The 19250-nt window shown below is 40.8% G+C and overlaps 1 protein-coding gene across 2 annotated transcripts; it reads right to left on the bottom strand.

Moving 5' to 3' along the window:
- Positions 1 to 1714: 1714 nt before the first annotated feature.
- On the bottom strand, positions 1715 to 19068 carry LOC146768129 (uncharacterized). Of its 2 annotated transcripts, XM_085565311.1 has the most exons (4): positions 18740 to 19068; positions 13255 to 13793; positions 11932 to 11998; positions 1715 to 7096 (listed from the first exon to the last, which is right to left on the bottom strand). In XM_085565311.1, the coding sequence occupies exons 2-4, from the start codon at positions 13714 to 13716 to the stop codon at positions 5577 to 5579; spliced, it is 2049 nt and encodes a 682-aa protein (XP_085421437.1). In that variant the 5' UTR covers positions 13717 to 13793; positions 18740 to 19068; the 3' UTR covers positions 1715 to 5576. The 2 variants fall into 2 exon arrangements, with proteins under 2 accessions (XP_085421437.1, XP_085421433.1); XM_085565307.1 differs by lacking the exon at positions 18740 to 19068 and having other exon boundaries at positions 13255 to 18683.
- Positions 19069 to 19250: the final 182 nt, after the last annotated feature.

Below are 19250 nucleotides of genomic sequence, written 5' to 3'. Positions count from 1 at the left end.
AACAAATGTTTAAAATACAACTGACTGAAAGCCCAAGAAGATCTGGCAAAAACTAATTTAAATTCCTATACATGGAGTTACCTAAACACTGGAGATTGCTTTTTCCTTCTTTCCCTTTTCTCCCCTTCCATCCATTCCCCCAATCTTCTCTTCTTAATTTCCCTTTCCTTCCTCTATGTTTCCAGTGAAAAAACAGCAAAGGGGAAAGTTGAAGACATTGATTTTGTAAGACGATGCAGGAACTTTCAAAAATTTTTTTTCACAGTTCTTCTTTTAGAGAAAATGCTATTTGAGACCAAGATGATTATATAAACATATACATATATATATATATATATATGTAGATATGTATTTACGTATGTATGGATGTATGCATATAACCATGACAGGCTTTTACTTCAAGGTTTTGCTAAAACCAGGCACCAACACCCTTCTAGTGAGGAAAACCAGCCTTTTTAGGCTACTTTCAAGAGATGCCATTTAACTGGATTGCACTAGAACGTCTGGAGAGCAGTTCATTTCCCTTTGAAGAGCCTGTGAACAAAAGATGCAATCTGCCTGCAGAGCTCCAAGGGCTGAGGAGAGCTGTGCATACTGCAGCTGGACAAGAAACTGTTTTAGCAATAGCAATTCTATAATTTAATGCAAACAAGTTTCTTGGATCCCTCTTTTACAGTTATGTGGCTTTCATACAAGCAGAACCAGACAGTGAAAGACAGGTACAGACAGGGAGATGCTGAGGTCCAGCAGATGGGCAACCCAGCTATTTTGGGGCCTGTTCACTACTTATTTCTGTCAGGCAGCACAGCAAAAGCAGCTCAGGCAGTGCCAATAACACAGTTAATATCTTCAGAGCCATACTGTAAGGCAAACCCTGCAAGCAGAGGAAGGGGCACGAGGCTTGGTGGCACAGTGTCCTTCTAGATGTGGATGTTGTACAAGGGAACGACAGAACCCCAAAGAGAAATGTAAGGTGACCCTGAGAGAGCCATCGTGGGGAGCAGACAAACATCAAGATGGTTCAGGCTGTTAGGGAAAGGGCATAAAGTGTCAGCTGCTGAAGGCATGAGAAGAGGCAGTTTTGATCCAGCCTGGAGGAGGATGGTCCTACTTTCAACAGTATTTCAAAAACACTTCTTTTCTCCTTCCTCTGAATGCTATCTTTGGGTAATTTAGAGTATGTTAATGATGTCTGCAATCCCTTTCTGACAGCACCTCTCTTTCTGTTCATATCCAATGAACAACACCATCCCCAAAAGAAGAAACGGATGTACAATCTAAAGTACTTGTAAAGTTTCTACTGGGAACACATGAGTTTTAACTTGGCCAGTCCCTGACAGAAACATGGCTGTGCTACTGCAACAATCTGATCTGAGCAGCAGATACCATACAAGCTTTCACATATAACAGAAAGCCTATAGAGCACCAAGGCAGGACAAATTTCTTTCTTCTCTGTGTTACCTAGGCACTAGCAATGACCAGGATAACCTGTACTGCTCATAAGACAATTTTCATTTTCTCAGATCTGCTGTTTCAACCACAGGAACAGAAGGCAAGCAGATCTCTAGAAATGTCCACTGTTCCTGTTCCTGTTCAGTGCCACTTCAGGCGACTAACTCAGACAACATCTGTGAAATGCTGACCCCAGGAGAGTCAGTGGTAAAAAACACAAGAGCCACCATTAGTCTTCCTGAGAACAGAACAAGAATACCAATGACGTTTTATTATTTTATTTTTTCTCAGTGAAGTTCTCTTAAATTTATTACAATAAAATATTAACAAAGGGAAGTATCTAAACAGTACTTTTAAAACAAGGTAGTATTTCAAAGGAGGAAATTTCATAAAAAGCACCACTAGAAAATAGTACAGTTTTCACAGTGTACTGCAATCTGCAGAGACCACAGAACAGAGGAATATCCACAATATTAAAATAGACTTCATATATTCTGCCCAGTTTTGACTTGACAGAAAGCATTAAAAATTTGCATAGGTAATAAACATATTCAGGTAAAACCTTTGAACTTGAAAAATGTTTCCCAACACAAATCAATGCAGATTTTATAAGCCAATTTTTTTCTTTTGTATGAGCAGCACTATACAACCTAAATGATTTTCCTCTTGTAATGGTCAAGTTTTCTAGAACAACAACTTGTCCATTATCTTCATAACACAGTGAAATAACCACCTGCTTTCCTGTATGTATTAACTTAAACTCATTCTGTACAGGTAGATTCTACCAGCCTCATACTCTGTTACTTTGTGAATCCTTCCTTTGGAAACACTCTGTGGCAGAAAACATTGAAGAGCCCGTCTCCAGCTATTTTAACCATATTCATGAATGAGAATATATGAAAAGATGCAAAATAAAAGTTTTTAAATTAATTCCATACTTCACAGTATTATATTGTACTATTAATAAAAGAAAATATGGAAAAAAATAATAATTAAAAAGTTCTAAATTTTTAAATATAATTAATAAGCTACCTGTCAATAAAACATGCAATTTATTACAGTAAATGGGGTAAGTGCCATAAGATTTGCATTCACTGTGCCTCGATTCCTCTTGAACTCTTATCTTATTCAGGATATAGTGCACCACTTAATGCTGTGTGGTATCAGGCAATATATATCTTTTTTCTAGATGCAAAGGCTATATACTATGCCATTAATTAGGCTATCATAAATCCATACTGATTCCAACATACTCAAATTCCTGTTGCTATAACCAAGGTCAGTGAGTGCCCTCAATGACGGATCCAGTCTTCTCTTTTTTTGAAAGGGAGAGTTTTAAAAGAGGCTCAGTGATCACCCTTCTCTTGCTTGAAATAAAGCTAATCTTGCTGTAAATTGCAGTTAATAATACATATTGGATATGACTTTTTTTTCCACTCTCTGAGTGCCTTATCACAGATGACATGAGTAAAACATTAGATGCATTATCACTACCAGATGGATGCAAACTACTGTGTTTCTTCCATTGTGCATCTAAAAACTTTGAATTTAAGAGAAATCATGGGTACTCCTCACAGAATCCTCCAAAAAGTTTTATTACATTGAAGAATTTATACTCTGGAACTTCTCTCAATTGTAATAATGTTCACTTGTGCCTTCCTTGTAGCTTCTGTATCCTTTAATAATGGTACATTTAAATGCAAGTACCACCAACATGCATAATACAGGATTGTAGTGTCATTCTCTTCCCTGTATAACTCCACTATTCTCACCATCCCACTCAAATAAAGCATACTCATACTAATCATGCCATTAGATTTTCTATATGCAGACAAATGTTTATTATATTCAAGGAACATCTGCACTTTCCTAAAGATGTACCAGATTATTTCTAACATCAGATTCTGATCTCTGCTACACAGGTTTAAATGAGTCTTAAGCTGTCATTCTGGCAAGTGACAGCATTCAACAGAACTGCACAGCACAAACCAGCAAAGGATAATAAGGGGTTCTGTTTGTGAGAAAGTGGCTTCCTTAACTTCTTCTAAAATAAAAACATAAACCTAAAATGTCTACCTTTCTCTAACACTGTCTCTCCCTCAACTCTTACCATAAAAATACCCAGGTGTGCTCTCTGTAGAGCTTCTCCTACATCACATGCACCCATCTACAGAAAGCAGAATGGGTATGTCAGAAGAACTTTCATTCCTGTGCCATTTTATCTTTGTTCAGTCTTAGCAGACTCCAAGAGTGAAGTTCTCAGAAAAACTGCTCTGGTCCCAGGTAATACAGCTCTTGCATACACATGCTTTTCATTCCAGAAGTCCTTCTCTACCACCACAAAATGTCCTCTGTAATGACAGAAGTATTGTGCAAATGCTCAACACCTTCAATAGCAGTTTTAATTCATGCTTCCTTATGACCTTGCAAGAATGAATGAGACACTGGCTACACACAGGCACTAAGATCTCTGTCACTGACAGATTTGGGGACACCAGGATTGCTGGTTTGTGTACTTACACTAGCTGCCACACAATGTCCAATGAGGTATCCTCTGACAGGCTGCTTAGATTTTGCAGCTGAAAGCAAGAAAAACTACTGTTCTCTATTTGGAGCAGGAGAGCAGTTTGTCAAAAGCCTGAATCGTTGAGCATATCCTTGAAGAAAAAAAGCAATGATGGAAAGATAACTTCAGATGTTAAAGATACAATGATAATGTAACAAGTTAAATCAATGAGCAGATAGAAGTCTTGCACTTGGACTCATTCAATTACAGAAAATTATAGGAGGCCATTATACAGCAAAAATAGTGTAACAAACCCAAAACAAGATTAAAACACAGCAAGGTACATATATTTGGCTATACATACTCAGGCAGACACATTAAAGTTATATTGTGCATAAAATTTCTTCTCAGTAGGGTTACTTTAAGGCAGCCTGCAAGTGCACTGTTAATGTCCCTCTTCTGTAGTGACATCTGTGACACAAACATCTATCCTTTTGTAGGAATGCTGAAAAAAAGCTGGAAAGAGATGTGACAAGGTATGTCCTTTACTCCTAACAAAAAGAAATCAGAAAGGAGAGTGAAAAAGCATTTGTAGAGGAGAAATAATAAAATGGGATAAAACAGTCTACATGGTTTAGAAAAAGAAATAATTAGTTCAATGGAAGAGTTGGAAGAAAAAAATTAGTGTTGATGAATGCAACATTTCATTGAATTGACTAATTTGACAAAAAAATAAAACTTTTAAATGTAAGTACCTGTTTGGTGAAACAAATAGACTTATGAATAATGGGGGGTTTTGATCAGAAAAATATTTTGCTGTTAAAAAGAAATAGAATAAAAATCTGTTTAGTTTTCAGAAGTCTAATTTTCAATACATTCTTTTAATACATGTTTCTTTTTGCCTATGTATTCTTCCTTGTTAGAAGAGACTTCCATCCTTCTCATTCTGCAACTTTTCACTGCCAAAACTAAAAACAGAGAAAAACCTTCCTAAATTACTTAAATGCAGATTACTTCTTAATGAAATTAGAGCAGTCATTAGTTCCACTATTTTTGTTGCAAAAATATTCTATTTTTGACCCAGTCCCTTTCCACTATATTAAGAATGTATATTCCAGTCTTGCCACATTATCACCTGTATGAGACATGTTCTCTCAATTTATGGAAGGCACAGCATTTTGTAAGATGCAGAAAAATTAGCCCCAAAGTACATTTAGTCTTTTTATTAGTCCATTGCATGAAAAAAATGAAAGCAAGTTTCAATTATTTGGCTGTGCTGCTTTCAGTTACAGTGCTAAACGTTGTTTATCCCCAGCTGCAATTTTTTTTGTGGTCCAGAAATAATCAATTTTAAGAAATGGTTTTATTAAAATAAGGGAATTTAATCTGAATTCCACATTCCCCTGTCTGTAGATAGAAACAGAATTAAAATCTTGACTGAAAGCTCTTGTTTTCTTTAAACAGTGATCGTTCAGTTAAGATTACATTTCAATATTCCTAAATTTGAGAGCATTTTGTGGGATTATATGCTCAAATCAACACAGTATAGTGTCAGAACCAGAGCAGAATCCAAATACAATTGAGACTCCAACTCCATGCTAACTTCACTGGGCAGAAATTAAGATGAAATCCATAAAATAGATATACTGGTTCCATGTTCATGAGTGATCTGGTTGATCCTTCCACGCACACAGTCAAGAGAAACTGATATCAATGTTCCATTATGTACCTCAAAAGATGCACGGAGGGACACACTGGTCCATATGCTTCCCTCTGGCATCTGACCTCCGATCTGCTGAGCAACTGCTGTGGGTTGCATGTGATCCATGGTCAACTGATTGAGAGTCACTTTGAGCACACTGCACGAATGGATTAGCTTTAAGTTAAATGCAACGCTGGCAACTCCCTTTTCAGTAAAAATAAAATACTTCTGAGCAAGTTGTCCAGAAGAAACCAGCTGTATCTGTTTCTCATTGGATGAGACCTGGGTGAAATCCAGCAGTTTGTTTCTCACTGCTCCAGTAGGTAGACCTGTAACAGAAACTGTGGCTGATACAGCACTAGAAACTGCTGAAGGGATCCAGATGAGGCTGAACATACTAATTCCAGAATTATCTCCAAAATACCGAACATTACACTGTGCAGGAGAAAGTATCTCAAAGCTAACCAGATCTCCAGCACAAACCTTTGTGGCCCCAGAAGCAGATATCGATGTGTCTCTGTAATTTACCCCAGATTTGAATACATTCATTAATTCTCTGTTGGTACCATTCCTATTTATATAAAAAATTAAGGAGAAGCCCTCCCGGACACACGTATGACCCATGGAATACAATGCTTGATGAAACACAAATTTGACAACACCAGTTTCAGTGAACTTTATAGCTCTACCATCATGAGATAAACTTAGCATGTAAGGGTCAGAAACAGAAATTATTTTAAAGGTAGGTCGATAGTTGGTTTGGTAATGCATCGCTGTTGACATCTGTGCACTGAGTGCTACAGCACCTGTGTCATGGGACAACCAAAACAAACTCAGTGGGGTATTAAGATCATAAATATTTAAGTCTTTGCTTTGATTGCAGAATTGATTAGGGCTCCTCAAATACACAGAAAGAGTTTGGCTGGGCTCCACTTCAGCAGCACTGCTTAAACTAGTGCTCTGGAAATACTTTCCTTCTGGCTGCTCAATCCGAACACCACTCAGTTCATAGTCTTCCTCACTGCCATTAAGCTTTAAGGAAAGCTGCAAAAAGTTCCTGCAGTTGTGCTTTACTGCAAAATTTAGGTCAGTCCACAACAGACCATGTTGCCTGAATACCAGGCTGCTCTCTTCAGTGGACAGGATATCACAGGGAAGCTTTCCTTTTATCTTCAAGCTCAAGCCAGAGTAGACCTGAGAGATGTCAGACCTTACAGGGGGTAGAACAATGTTTGCAGCACAAGACTCTGAGAGCTTGTTTTCACTGGCTGCTGAACAAACCGTGTCACTGACAGCAGAACAAGGCACGGCCTCCATTCCATCTTCACACTTTAAACATGCTTGGCATTCCTGCATTTCCTTATTAAAGAAATACTCCTCTCCACACATTCCCAAAGCTGCATCTTTCTCAGCAATTCCAAGGCATCGGAAACCACCTGTTCACAGGAAATGGACTATTTTTATTGTCATACCTTTAAAATACTAAAAATAAGAATTCTACAGCTCCACATATCAAGTATCTTTGATATATATCTAATAATAAGTGAGAAAACAGAAGACAGTTATGATGTTAGATCACTTTATGTTATTAAAAGAATCTTGATAGATTACAGAAGAAATACTAGGTATAACTCACCTTGTCCAAGCCAGGCACAATGGTTTGGAGTGAAAAAGAAGCTACATAGGGACAATTCTAACCAAAACCTGCAATGTATCAGATACAATGATATTGCTTCAAAGACAGTCTCTTCCTTCTCTGATGTAAAAGCACGGTGACTAGGTACACTGAGAAGCTCCTTTCAACTAACAGAGAGTTCCCCTACACAGGTGGAAATATGCACTGCCTGCCCAGCCATGCTGCAGGGTAGCCCTGCTGTCACTGTGATTGCTAAAGCAGTGCTTTGCAGCTCAAGTGACAAGGACCCCTGGCATTCACTCTGTATACAATTTTTAAAAAACCTGCAAGAGACAAATAGGAAAACCAAAACTGTAAACAGCAGGGTTAAAATCATTATGCAGTATCCCATGCATTTAAAAAGTGGAAAACCACTGCCCTAAGACACAGTATACTAGTGGTTGTGATCAAGCTAAAGTGTGCTGTTAAATGGTACACCATGACTTCAGTGGATCAAAGAATGCATACCAAAAAAAAACAGGTTTTAAAAACAGCCTGTAATTTTCTGTGGTAATTTTCAAAGAGCACCAGCAGCTGCCAGTGTTTCCACCCGGAGCAACCAGAACCCAAAACCTTTGTACATGGAGATTTCACGATCTGAATCAACCCACAAGATCTGAGGCATCCTAAAGAATAACCACCTGCAGTTTGTGCCTCAAAACTTAATCACTAATGCAGTCATATATACTTTTTTACCATCATGATCAAAACTCAATAATCATCTTTCCAATATATCTTCTTAAATATCCTTTAGTACCTAGATCCTATGTCATACACTTGCATTACTGTTTAGGTGGAAACTCCTGTACCTTGGCTGGGATTTGCTCTAAGGCTGGGACTACAAGCATTTGCATGGATTCCAACAATGGATTCTCCATTGCAAGCCCAGGGTGGGGCTGGCTATGCCATCTGCTGATGTAGACACAAAAGCTCACCACATTTGGTGCAAACTGCAAATACACACAAACCTGGCCTATAAGGGAGATCAGAATGTTGACTAGAATTCACTTCTGATACTACATTATTCAGCAGAGAACACCAGACACTGTGTTAATGTACACAGGCTTCATATGTTCACCTTCATATCACTTTGTCTATTTACACTTCATTCACTTAAGTGATGATTCTCCACTAACACCGGTATGTAGGACTGCACAATTTATGTGAGAATATTCCTTCTAATATCAGGTACCATTTTATCAAGAGTTCACTGCAGAACAGTATGATTTTTTCCATCTAAAAAAAAGTCAAGAGAAACTTAACACTTTGTTCCTCTCTGAAATGTCTCATTTTCTTATGAGAAACAAAAGCCAAATAAATAAGATTACATTTTTTCAACTATAAACATTCTAGAGGGAATACAGAAAAAAGTCCCAGACAATCTTTCCCTTTGAAATCAGTTTTAACCATGATGTATTTGCCCACATGACATTTCTTAACCACTTCAGCTTCTCATATCAGTAGCTCCACCATCACTGAGAAATACTGGATGAACTAAGTACACACATACAGCTGGTTCACACAGCAGAGAAAAATTTCAGTAGTGCCTAGGAACACTTTTATGCTATTTGTTTCTTACAAATATTTTAGTGTATATTTGGGTATTTACTAATATCATGTTTCACAAATACCTGTGATGGCTATTTGCACGAATTTGCTGTCTTATCTTTTATTACTTAGGTTAGATCTGCAGCAGGTGTTTTCCCCTGTGTGTACTTCAAATAGGTGACTTCAAAGCAAGCAGCACACAGAGTGCTCCTTGCTGTGACCACAGTTGCAAGAGCAGCACCCTACCCTTTGCCCAGAAGAGGTCCAGCAGCAAATGACAGCCAAACATCAGAAAACCAGCACAGCAGTATACTGGGACTGCTTCCTACTGCTCTTTATCACTTTACAACCTCTGCACCTCTTCCTCGCTCCTTGCTCTGAGCACTGCTGCACCTGGTTTCACAGTGAGCAGTCCAGCTGTACTCCACCTGGATTTGTGAAATTGAGTATTTCTGCAGCACATTCCCCAGCCCTTGCCACTCACAGAGGCCAGGTAATGGCAAGGCAATTACAGTAAGCTATGCAGCTATGCGTGCTGCTGCTTCTACTCACAACTGCCTGATGCAAAGATTACATTTGGGCAGACTAAGTCTTTGAATCCTTTTCTTTTTAAATCCTCTATGTCAAATTTGGATTATCACATACCAATATGGTTAATTACAAATCAGGACTATCTGTCAAGGTTTTCATTCCTCTTCCTTCTGCATCCCACAGTAAGTTCTACAGTAGGTCCTCTTTATTTTGCACAGCATTCCAGGGAGAGTGCCTTTGGTTGATTCTATTTGTTGGATAAACAATCTGACTACTCTCCCATGGTTGTCTAAGAAGGAAATGATGCACCAAACTCTATTTTCATTAATTACATACCCCTAACTGTTCCTGAATGACCAATGACTGATGTTCCCCCCCTCATACCACCCCCTGAATATCAGGCTAGCCCAGAGATCCAAGGCTGTGAGGGGAGGAATATCAGGAGATGGTAAAGATTTCCAAAAGAGGCTTAATGACTAACCTTTAATCAAATAAATCAACAATTCTCATCCCGCATAGAAGTGAGAAAAAGCAGCAAGGGAAGAAGGCATGATATAGAGGAAAGTGGAAGAGTGAAGAAAGAGAGGCTCCTAGTTACATGATTCTTTACTGTTATTTACTCTGTCTCCCCTCACACTGCACATTGAACAAGAGTTGCTATAGATGCAACAACCTTTGCGTGCAGCTTGAGAAACCACACGCAACATCTGGAACTCATATGTCACATCACATCCCCTTCTTCCCTTCTCTACCCAAAACAGACATTCCATTTCAGCCTTGCTTTTGACACGTTAATCGCACTTGTGTAAGATAATGACCTACCATGAACAGACAGGCTGAAAAGTCACCTCTAACAAAAAATAATAAGAAAAATAAAAAATAATCCCTTCCATGACAGATGGGAACAACATTGACAGGACATTGACTCCTGTCCAGGTGATGGGTAATAACTTTCTTTCACATATCCACACACCACCATTAAAACTGGAAGAAGAGGAAGAGAAGGAAGATTCCTTTCCTTGCAAATACATTGCTACTGCCTTTCTGTGGTCTGACACACCATCACTAGCCATCTGTTTCTTGGCAGTGTTCTGCCCTCACTTTTGTGGTACAGACCCTTTTTTGGTCTGGTTCCCCTCCATGGAACCCACTGAACAAATTCATTACAGCCTTCCTTCTTCCAAGCCACAGACTAGAGCCACAGCAAATTACTACCACATTGGTGGCTCTCCTTTCCTAGGGCTGAGGCCTTGTGGGCTTCCAACCAACAAAACACACACGGGAGCAAACACAATGTCTCATTAAAGACAAAACAAAGTCTTACACCTTTCCGATGCTCTCACTCAAATTTTGTGCTTTAAACTGTCTTGCCTCCAACTGTCCACCTCTAAGACTCTCCAAAAATGTCTTCCCTCTTCTTTTGTAAGACTGACAGTACCTCATGTGCAGCATTTACCACACAAGGCAACAAGTGCTCTCTTCCTCCAGTCATTTCCAGTTTGCTGCAGTGTTCGTAGTAACACCAACCAAACCAACATCAACAAGTTCCTGTCCACAGGAAGTAAGGCCAAAGTAAGAAAATTCACACCCTATTTTAATCCTTTCCTAGGCTCCTACATTTTTTTCCACCAGTAACTGGGTAAAAAAGGCACAAAAATCACTCACAATCAGCTGAAAACAGCCCTTGCCCCTCAAAGAGGCCACCCTTTTCTTACAAGTCTAGAAGTCTAGAGGAGGAAAAAAATAGCATCTAATGAAGCTCTTCCTGGCTTGATTGTGAGATACAGGTACAAGTCACAATTGGAAAAATGCTCTGTTTGATCAAAGAGTTTCTTTCAAGGTTTTTTGGATGACCAAAAATTAAACCAATATAAAGAAACTTAGTACCTGGATGAAATTTGCTCAGTATGTCTGTTAATTTTGTGCTTTGCGTGACTGCCATGACAATGTAATGAAATAATGAAGTCTGCAGTGCAAAACACCAGACAGATTTATTCTTAAATGTCTGAAAAACTCCCCTGAAGTGTTCCCAAATGATGGAAACTGTTAATCTTTCCTCAGACAATACTGTTGCTAAGGAGAAGAAGATGAATGGAGGGAGGTCTTATTAGAGTCTTCATTGGATCAAATCAGGTATCTACCCCAGTGCACCAGAAGAAAAATGACAACTATTTTTCTTCAATAGGAATAATATATTTGATTTGGGCCCTATTTGCACCAGCATAAACAAGAAAAAAGTCTGGTCATAAGAGAAAATTAAAAACAAAGCATATAAACCCCCACAAAAATAAGGCAAAAGGAACCATCCAATGCCTCTAAGGGCTATTAATGCCCTAAATAGCCTACTGTCCACAAGAACTGCTATCAACTTACAGATTAGTGTTTTTTAACCCCTTTGATTCTGGCAAGCTGTGCCAGAATCACCAACATACAAGCCTGAGTCCTTATCTATTTCTTTGGCCTGCTCCTGAAGATCTAATTATCCTCATTCTTTAATTATCAGAGAATATTACTTACCTGGAGTATTGAGGCATTTTATCCTCTCACCACAAATGCTTGGAGATTCAGTGCACTCATCTCTGTCCTGTAAATTACAAGAATCATACTGAAACAGTTTAACATGACAACTTAAATTTGAAACAGGTATTTCAGGCTCCATGACGTCCATCTGTCCATAACAGGTGTATGTAGGGATAGAGAATATGTTGATCCCATAAGCATGTTAGAGCAGGATGATTTTCATTTTGATTTGTTGCCTGTTTTAACCAGGTATCCAAAACCACTGTGTGATGCCACAGAAAGCAAGCAGTGTGCAGATGAGCTGAACAGAGGGCTGCACATGTAACACTTGTTATGATGCACATCCCCAAGAGTGGTGCATCAATCAATTGTTCTTAAGGGCGTTGTAACAATCAAGACACTGTTAGGAAAGGCTTTTAAGGACATTTCATCTGGGAGGAAGCTGCTAATCAAAACATGCATGAAAAGTAAATTAGAAAGTAATATTCCCTGTCAACGTGTCCTCCTTTCACCCTACAGCAGGCAAAGGGGAAAGAAAAACAGCCTACATTTGCATTTAAATGCTAGCATTGAAGAAAATTGAGGCTAGCAGAGAGGGAACTGGACAGACACATTCAGGTTCTCAGTATCTCATCCAGTTGGTCAGGCTCATGCTATGCAACAATTAGCAAACAATATACTGCTTTAAATATCAAGTTGCCCATATATCTTAGGACTTCTAAATGACAGAAAGCAAACAAAGAACCATCTTATTTTGCTTGCATGTTAGTTTTGTGTTGTATGATAAAATGCATTTTATAATAAAATGTATTTAACAAGCATTCACGTTCTATATTTGTGTATTTGTATGTTATGTTTAAGATGGAACTAGCTCTTACATTTGTTTTATCTGACAATTTCTGTTTCCAAACTTTGAAAGAAATATCTGACTTATGCTTAATAAAGCTTTCCTGTGCTTTTCAGAGATGTCTAGAAGTTCCTGTAGGCTGTAATAGAATTAAATAAACAAATTTTGCATGCATAAGTCCAAATGTTTTAGCATGTCTTTTCCTACTATGATGAAAAGAATCAAAGTCCTGCCTGTTGTCAGGTTTGGGAAAGTGTCACACTCAAGAGGCACAAACCAGTGCCCCATTTAGAACACTAAATGCTAAAGAGAAACACACAAAAAAACCTTCTGGCACAGACTCATTCGATAAAACACATGATTCAAACTGGATTTCTCTAGCTCTCCAAGTAGTTATTTCCAGAATGTTATCCCAGTATGTCCAACACAATGCCTCATAAGCAATAACTGAAAGACACAGAAATATGTTTCACCTGGCAAATCCGATCAGAGTTTGCAGAACACTCGGCCATTTGGAAAAAACCAGCAGGACACAATGTGCACTTTTCACATTGTGAAGGTGTCTTTTGGAAATTGCAAAATTCATCACTTTCACAAAGGCCACAGTCCAGCAAAGACTCCCCAACATTAATCACTTTTGCATCCACTTCTACTTTGTGCACAGAGTATGACTTCTGGAGATGATTTCTGACCTGGTTCTGAAGTTCATGAAGATGACTTTCAAAATAATTTTGAATATCTTCTTGCAAACTCTGAAATGACATTTGTTTCACTGTATCAAAAAGCATGCCATACTGAACTTTGATCAGATCCATTTGCTCATACATTTTTCTTTGCTGTTCAAGAATCTCCCGTTGCTGGCTAACCAACACGTGCTGCTGTTCAGCAAGTTTTTGTTGCAAATCAACAATGACCTGCTGTTGGCTTTTTAGCATTTCAGTGAATTTCTCATGCCCTTTTGCAAGGTGCAGTTGTAGTATTAGGGCATCTTCAGATGGAACTTCATTTTCTCCTGAAATACAAATCATCCATTATTGTCCAAGCTTGCTGTATTATCTCTTTAAAAGCATGCAAATTTTAGCAAATTAATGAAAAGTCTCATTAAATTCATGTCATAATTATAAGGTCAATTCCTTTACTGTCTTTGTAGCCCCTTTATGGAACCACAAGGTTTTCCATTTCATAAGCAGCTTATGAAATCATCATTTGCCCCTGCTTCACAGTATAAATTAATTGCTACATCAATAACAGATTAATCATTCCTATGTACATGTTCAAACATAGTAAAGAGTAAATGGCCAATTTTCACTGTAGAAGTGATAAAATGAAGTGATAAAACTTGCTGCAAATACTAAGCTATTAAGAGTAGTAAAAGTAAGGGTCAATTGCAAAGAGCAGCAAAAGGAGTCTATGATACTGAGCAGCAGCAATAAAATGACAAAAAAGTAATTCAGAGGAGATAAAGGTGAATTGTGGTTTTCACTGAGAAAAAAGAATCCAAGTTTTTTTAGATCAAATGTCATACTTGTAGATTATTATTACACCTTGAAAATGGTTTTGAAATAATATATCTAGATATTGATGTTGGGCTCCAGAGCCATGTAATCCTCAGTTCAGTGCCCAACAGAGTTCAGAAAGGCAAATAAAATGCTAGGACTATTTAGAAGAAGATAAAACAGAAAATAATATATCATTATGACATTACATTAATCAATAGAGCATATGAATACAGAATGCAGTCCTGGTTCCCCACCTCAAGAAGGAGTACAGAACTCAGAAGTTCACAAAAAGGGCAGCAAGGAAAATCTAATATATGATACTGCTGCAATATGAGCAAGTAGGTAAGACTTTTCAGGATCAGGAATAAAAAACAAACAAACAACTGTGTTATATTACAGGTATCCTAGAGGAAGTAAATGTAGAAAGACTCTTCCATCTTTCTTCCAATACAAGAATTAAAGGACATTAAATGAAGGCAGCAGTCCCACACTAAAAGTTCAAAAATAAAATCAGTTTAGGAGTTAAAGATAGGTATCGATCAGATTCAGGAAATCTAAGCAACAAACTGTTGGAGCTGGGAAAATGATCTATGAAAATATTGTGTCATACTTTCTACAGTATCTGCTTCTGGACACTGCCAGAGAGAACCCTCAATACATATAATCACTCATCTGTTCTTAAGAAAAACTGATTTTTATTCTTACAAACACAGAACATGAAGGATGGCACAATGAACAAATACCATATCCAGTTCTTGTTTACAGTTCCCAAAATATTTTTCTGCTTGGTTAGTTTTACTCACAGCATAACACACACATTAATTTCTATTTTTCAGCATTAACTTAAATATTAGGTAGTTTGCAGTATACTGGATTTGAGAAAACAAAGACGAGGATGAAACAACAAAACCCAGTTTCTGTGCATTCCTTCTTTTGGGATGCCAGTCTTTCATCTGAAGTAGGGTGCACTCATGGTGCTGCTGAGAAATAGAAGGGACAATGGGCTCATCTGATGTGAAATGGGACTACAAGCCTGCACTCCGGCATCTTTACCTGGCCAAAATAAGTGGTGGTAAAGCTACACCTGGCAGTAGTCTTCCAGACAGAAGGTTTGTGTAACCCCTGCAGACGGGCTGTGCTGGCTGTGACAAGCAGCTGCCTCACACACATGAGCCTGCAAGCACGGATACCATGCTGGGAATCAGCTTGAGTCCCTGGTACTGGCCTGTACCTTGGAGGGCTGGCATCAGGCTGGCCTTCAGCAAGCATCTGAGTAAACTGCACCTCACATGAATGGGGCTTTTTAACAGGCTGAAAGACAGACTGTTTGGTTCACCAAAACAGTTTTTTCCAGCAGGTTAAGTAGAGCAGGGACAGTTTAATTACTAAAGAATCACTGAAGACCTACTCAGGCACTGTCACAAAGCTGACAGACATAGACTGGGGTTGGCCACCCGGTCTCCACCTGTGCACAGTGAATTAATGCAGGTAGAAAAATGGCCTTTTGGTCACCTAGGCAGTATATTCCAGCTCCCCTGCTGTCTGAGGAGAGGTCAATGGCAAAGGAACATCCCATTCAGCTGGTATTAGTGATGTGCTGAAATGGTACCTTGGCAGAAATGTTCTTCTAAAAACACAGAAAGACAGAACAGTCACTGACCTCACTGAATAATGGCTTGCATAGGAAGAGTTCATCTTCCAATGACTGATGGACTTAAAGAGTTCATCCAGTTCCAGTGCCCCTGCCATGGGCAGGGACACCCTGTACTAGACCAGGTTGCTCAGAGAACCATCCAATCTGGCCCTGAACACTTCCAGGAGTGGGGCATCACGAATTCTCTGGACCTGTTCGGTGCCTCACCACCCACACAGTAAAGAATTGCTTCCTAATATCTTATCTGCATCTACTCTCTTTTAAGTTGGAAGGCATTAACATGGACATTGTCATGGACATTACACCTGTTTGAGTTGCAGCTCTCCCCAGACAACTGTCCATGCATTTCTCCCAATTAGAGATCTGATTATCACATTATTTGCTCGGTTTGTTTCAGTAGACAAGCCATGCTGGAATTGCTATACAAACCATGCTAATTTGCAAGATTTGACTCCAGCTGCCAATGGGGATTCCTCTGCACTACTGTAGGAAACCCACTGGCCCATGTTCAAAAGAAGGTCTCAGGGAAACACAAAGCATGTTAGAGGCTGCAAGCAGAGCAGAATGCTGGATGCTTGCCTATACACTCACTTGAAGTAAACCAAAGACAATCAGCATGCCTTATTTTTTGTTTCTGATACCAAATATAGGGAATTTCTGGTAGATGTTGATGAATTCAGTATGCTGAATTCTATGCAGTATTCTTCCACTCCTAGGAGAGAAAGCTGCCTATGAAGGTCTGGGTTGGGTCCTGTCTTTGGAACAGGCAAAATGTATACATGTCCTCTGTCCAGTCTGGACACAAGCATGTCTACAGCAAGATTCATTCATACCAACTGCAGCAGTGGGCACAAGGCAATAGCAGTACAAGAGAATTTCTGAGGGTGCAGTGGTCCTCATCTAAAAACTCACATAGAAGCTTGTGTGTTATCAGAGGTTTGCTTGCTGTGTGTTCCGTGTCGACAATGCCTTCCATGGTTTACTGGGCAGTGTTGTACACTGCTTTCTCTCCAATATATAGGACACTCTCTCTGCCACAAGATGAATGCACAAATCCATGATCACCACTGCCCATAAGCCATTCTTGATGCACTCAAGGATTTTGTTAAGGGCAACTTCTAACCATACTTCTCCTCCTCCAAGACTTCACCCAGCATCAGGCCTGCAAAGAGCATAAAATTGAAAGAGCGAACTCTGAGTCTCCAAACATCTTCACCCTCGGACCCTTCGGCTTTAATTCCTCTGACCCACATCAGAGGGAACAAAGGACCTAAACCTAAGGCCCCAGAGATGAGAGGAACATGTAACTCACTACATGTTAGCTGTAACTGCTGATGGTATTAGAAACTGGGCAGCACAGACTGACCAGAGACAGCCGAAGAATAAGATAACATTTGGATAAAGAGGTTATGCTGGATGCTCTTTGTAAGACTTGAATGGAGATCCAACATATCTGTCAGCACCATTCAAAAGTATTTCTCTCTTCTGTACAAGCAGAATGCTCTTGCTATTTGCCAAGGCTTGTGTAACATAGAGAAGGACTTGGGTACGGACAAAGAAAATGCAAATATCCCAGGTTCTTTGGAAAAACAGAGGCACGGCATTTATGATGACGGTATGAAGAAGAGTATGCACAGAAGCAGAGAAAAGGGAAGTTAACCACACTGACTTGTTTTCTGTCCACCTTTGGTCACTGAGCATACAGAGGTTCTGCAAGACATCTGGGAACAGTTTCAGGCAAGATGAGGGTAGACAGTGCCACTACATTATGCACAGGGGAGCTTAAATGTCAGTCCTGGGGCTGGAATCATCAAGTGCAGAAGTCTCCTTTGGAGGAGATGTCACTTCACTAGGTAGACCTTGGTAACGTGTAGGCTTATTACATGCTCTGGTGTCTGAAGCAGCCACGGAACCCATTCGCCATGCAAATGTGACAAAGTTTAAATTACCTTCTTCATGCTTTTCATTAGCTTTTAACATCAATGGGAAATAAATCAGTATTTGCTATTTTTCAGACAAGGCATTAAACCAGAATCTAAACTGTTTTGTGGTTATTAAAGACCTGTTGGTGTTCTTCATGTCAGTAGATCCAGAAATCCCTGACCATTAGAGACACCTTCTGCTGACCTATGAGTATAACCATAGATGTACCTGGCTTCCTACAGGGATACCGAATTCACCAGAGCTGTGCTTGTCAATGGACAGGCAAGTGCTCTGAACAATGCACTGCAAGAGACACCTTACCATTTTTTCCTCCTGGCTATTACAGCAAGACAGTTTGGCACCAATAGCAGGTTTCTTACCAATGGCACCAGTCTGGGTATGGAACCCACCCCACGGAAGCCTTTTATGATATTGCTGTAAATTAAGAATACCAGAAGTACCAGACTGAGAAGAGACTTAAACTTGTTTAAAAACTGCACGAAAAAAAGATTCTGACACGCTTACTCAGTTCTAGGTCTCATAGGTGCAAGTGTGTAAGGAGCCTGATGAAGGGGATGAAGATGAAGGGGAGCAGAGAGATGAGCCACGGCAGCAATTCCCTTACATGGTGTGAAGACCAGTGCTGCATTTTCTTCCTACCACTCCCAAACCAAGGAGCTCTGGTGCAGTCACTCAGGTGCCCCGGCTTCCGGGGTCTCAGAGGTGCTGAAACCCCTTGGCCCGGCAGACACCTGCCCAGCACCCTGCGGCTCTCCGTGACCACGGTGAGCCTCCGCGGGCCGCCGAACCCTACGTGCCACGAAGGGCGGTGTGGGTGCGCGGTGTGCCCTCCCGCCCCCGGGTCCCTCAGCCGCCCCGCACCTGGCTTGACGTCGCAGGTGAGCTGCACCCCCGGGGCGCCGCCGCCTCGCTCGGGAGCGCCGTGGGCGAAGTCGTCCCCCGCGAACTGCGCGGCTCTGTCGGCGGCGCGCAGCAGGGCGGGCTCGGGGCAGCCCTCGGCGGGGGCGGCGCAGCCCGGGCCGCGGGGCCGCGGGCGCAGGCGGGGCGGCAGCAGGCGGCACTCCAGGCCCTGGCAGTCGCGGTGGGTGGCGTTGGCGGCGCAGTCCCCGCCGGGGCAGGCGGGCGCTGCCTTGCCCTGCGGCGGCCGCAGCGGCGCGGCGCTGTGCAGGAAGGAGCGCGCCGGGCGCCCGGCCCGGCCGCCGCAGCGGGCTCCGCGGCAGGGCGGCGGCGGCGCGGAGCCGCCCTCGCACGGGGCTCCGCGGCAGGGCTCGGCCGCGCTGCCGCCCGCGCTCAGCAGCGAGAGGCAGACGCCGAGCCAGCAGCGCGCCCACCACAGCCGCCTCCCCGGCATCTCTGGCCGCGCCTGCAAGAG

This window comes from Lonchura striata, chromosome 2 (assembly GCF_050655825.1).
Source record: "Lonchura striata isolate lonStrDom1 chromosome 2, ASM5065582v1, whole genome shotgun sequence".
Classification (NCBI taxonomy): Eukaryota; Metazoa; Chordata; class Aves; order Passeriformes; family Estrildidae; genus Lonchura; species Lonchura striata.
The sequence above is the reverse complement of the archived record's forward strand: the minus strand, read 5'-3'. Positions and strand labels throughout refer to the sequence as shown.

What these genes read in the sequence shown, in the direction of transcription:
- LOC146768129 (XM_085565307.1), bottom strand. Translation starts at nt 13,809, where the DNA reads ATGATTTGTATTTCAGGAGAAAATGAAGTTCCATCTGAAGATGCCCTA. An exon ending in ACTCTGATCGGATTTGCCAG is followed by an intron (nt 11,999 to 13,254) that starts GTGAAACATATT and finishes TGTAATTTACAG; the next exon opens with GACAGAGATGAGTGCACTGA. An exon ending in AAAATGCCTCAATACTCCAG is followed by an intron (nt 7,097 to 11,931) that starts GTAAGTAATATT and finishes TCCTGTGAACAG; the next exon opens with GTGGTTTCCGATGCCTTGGA.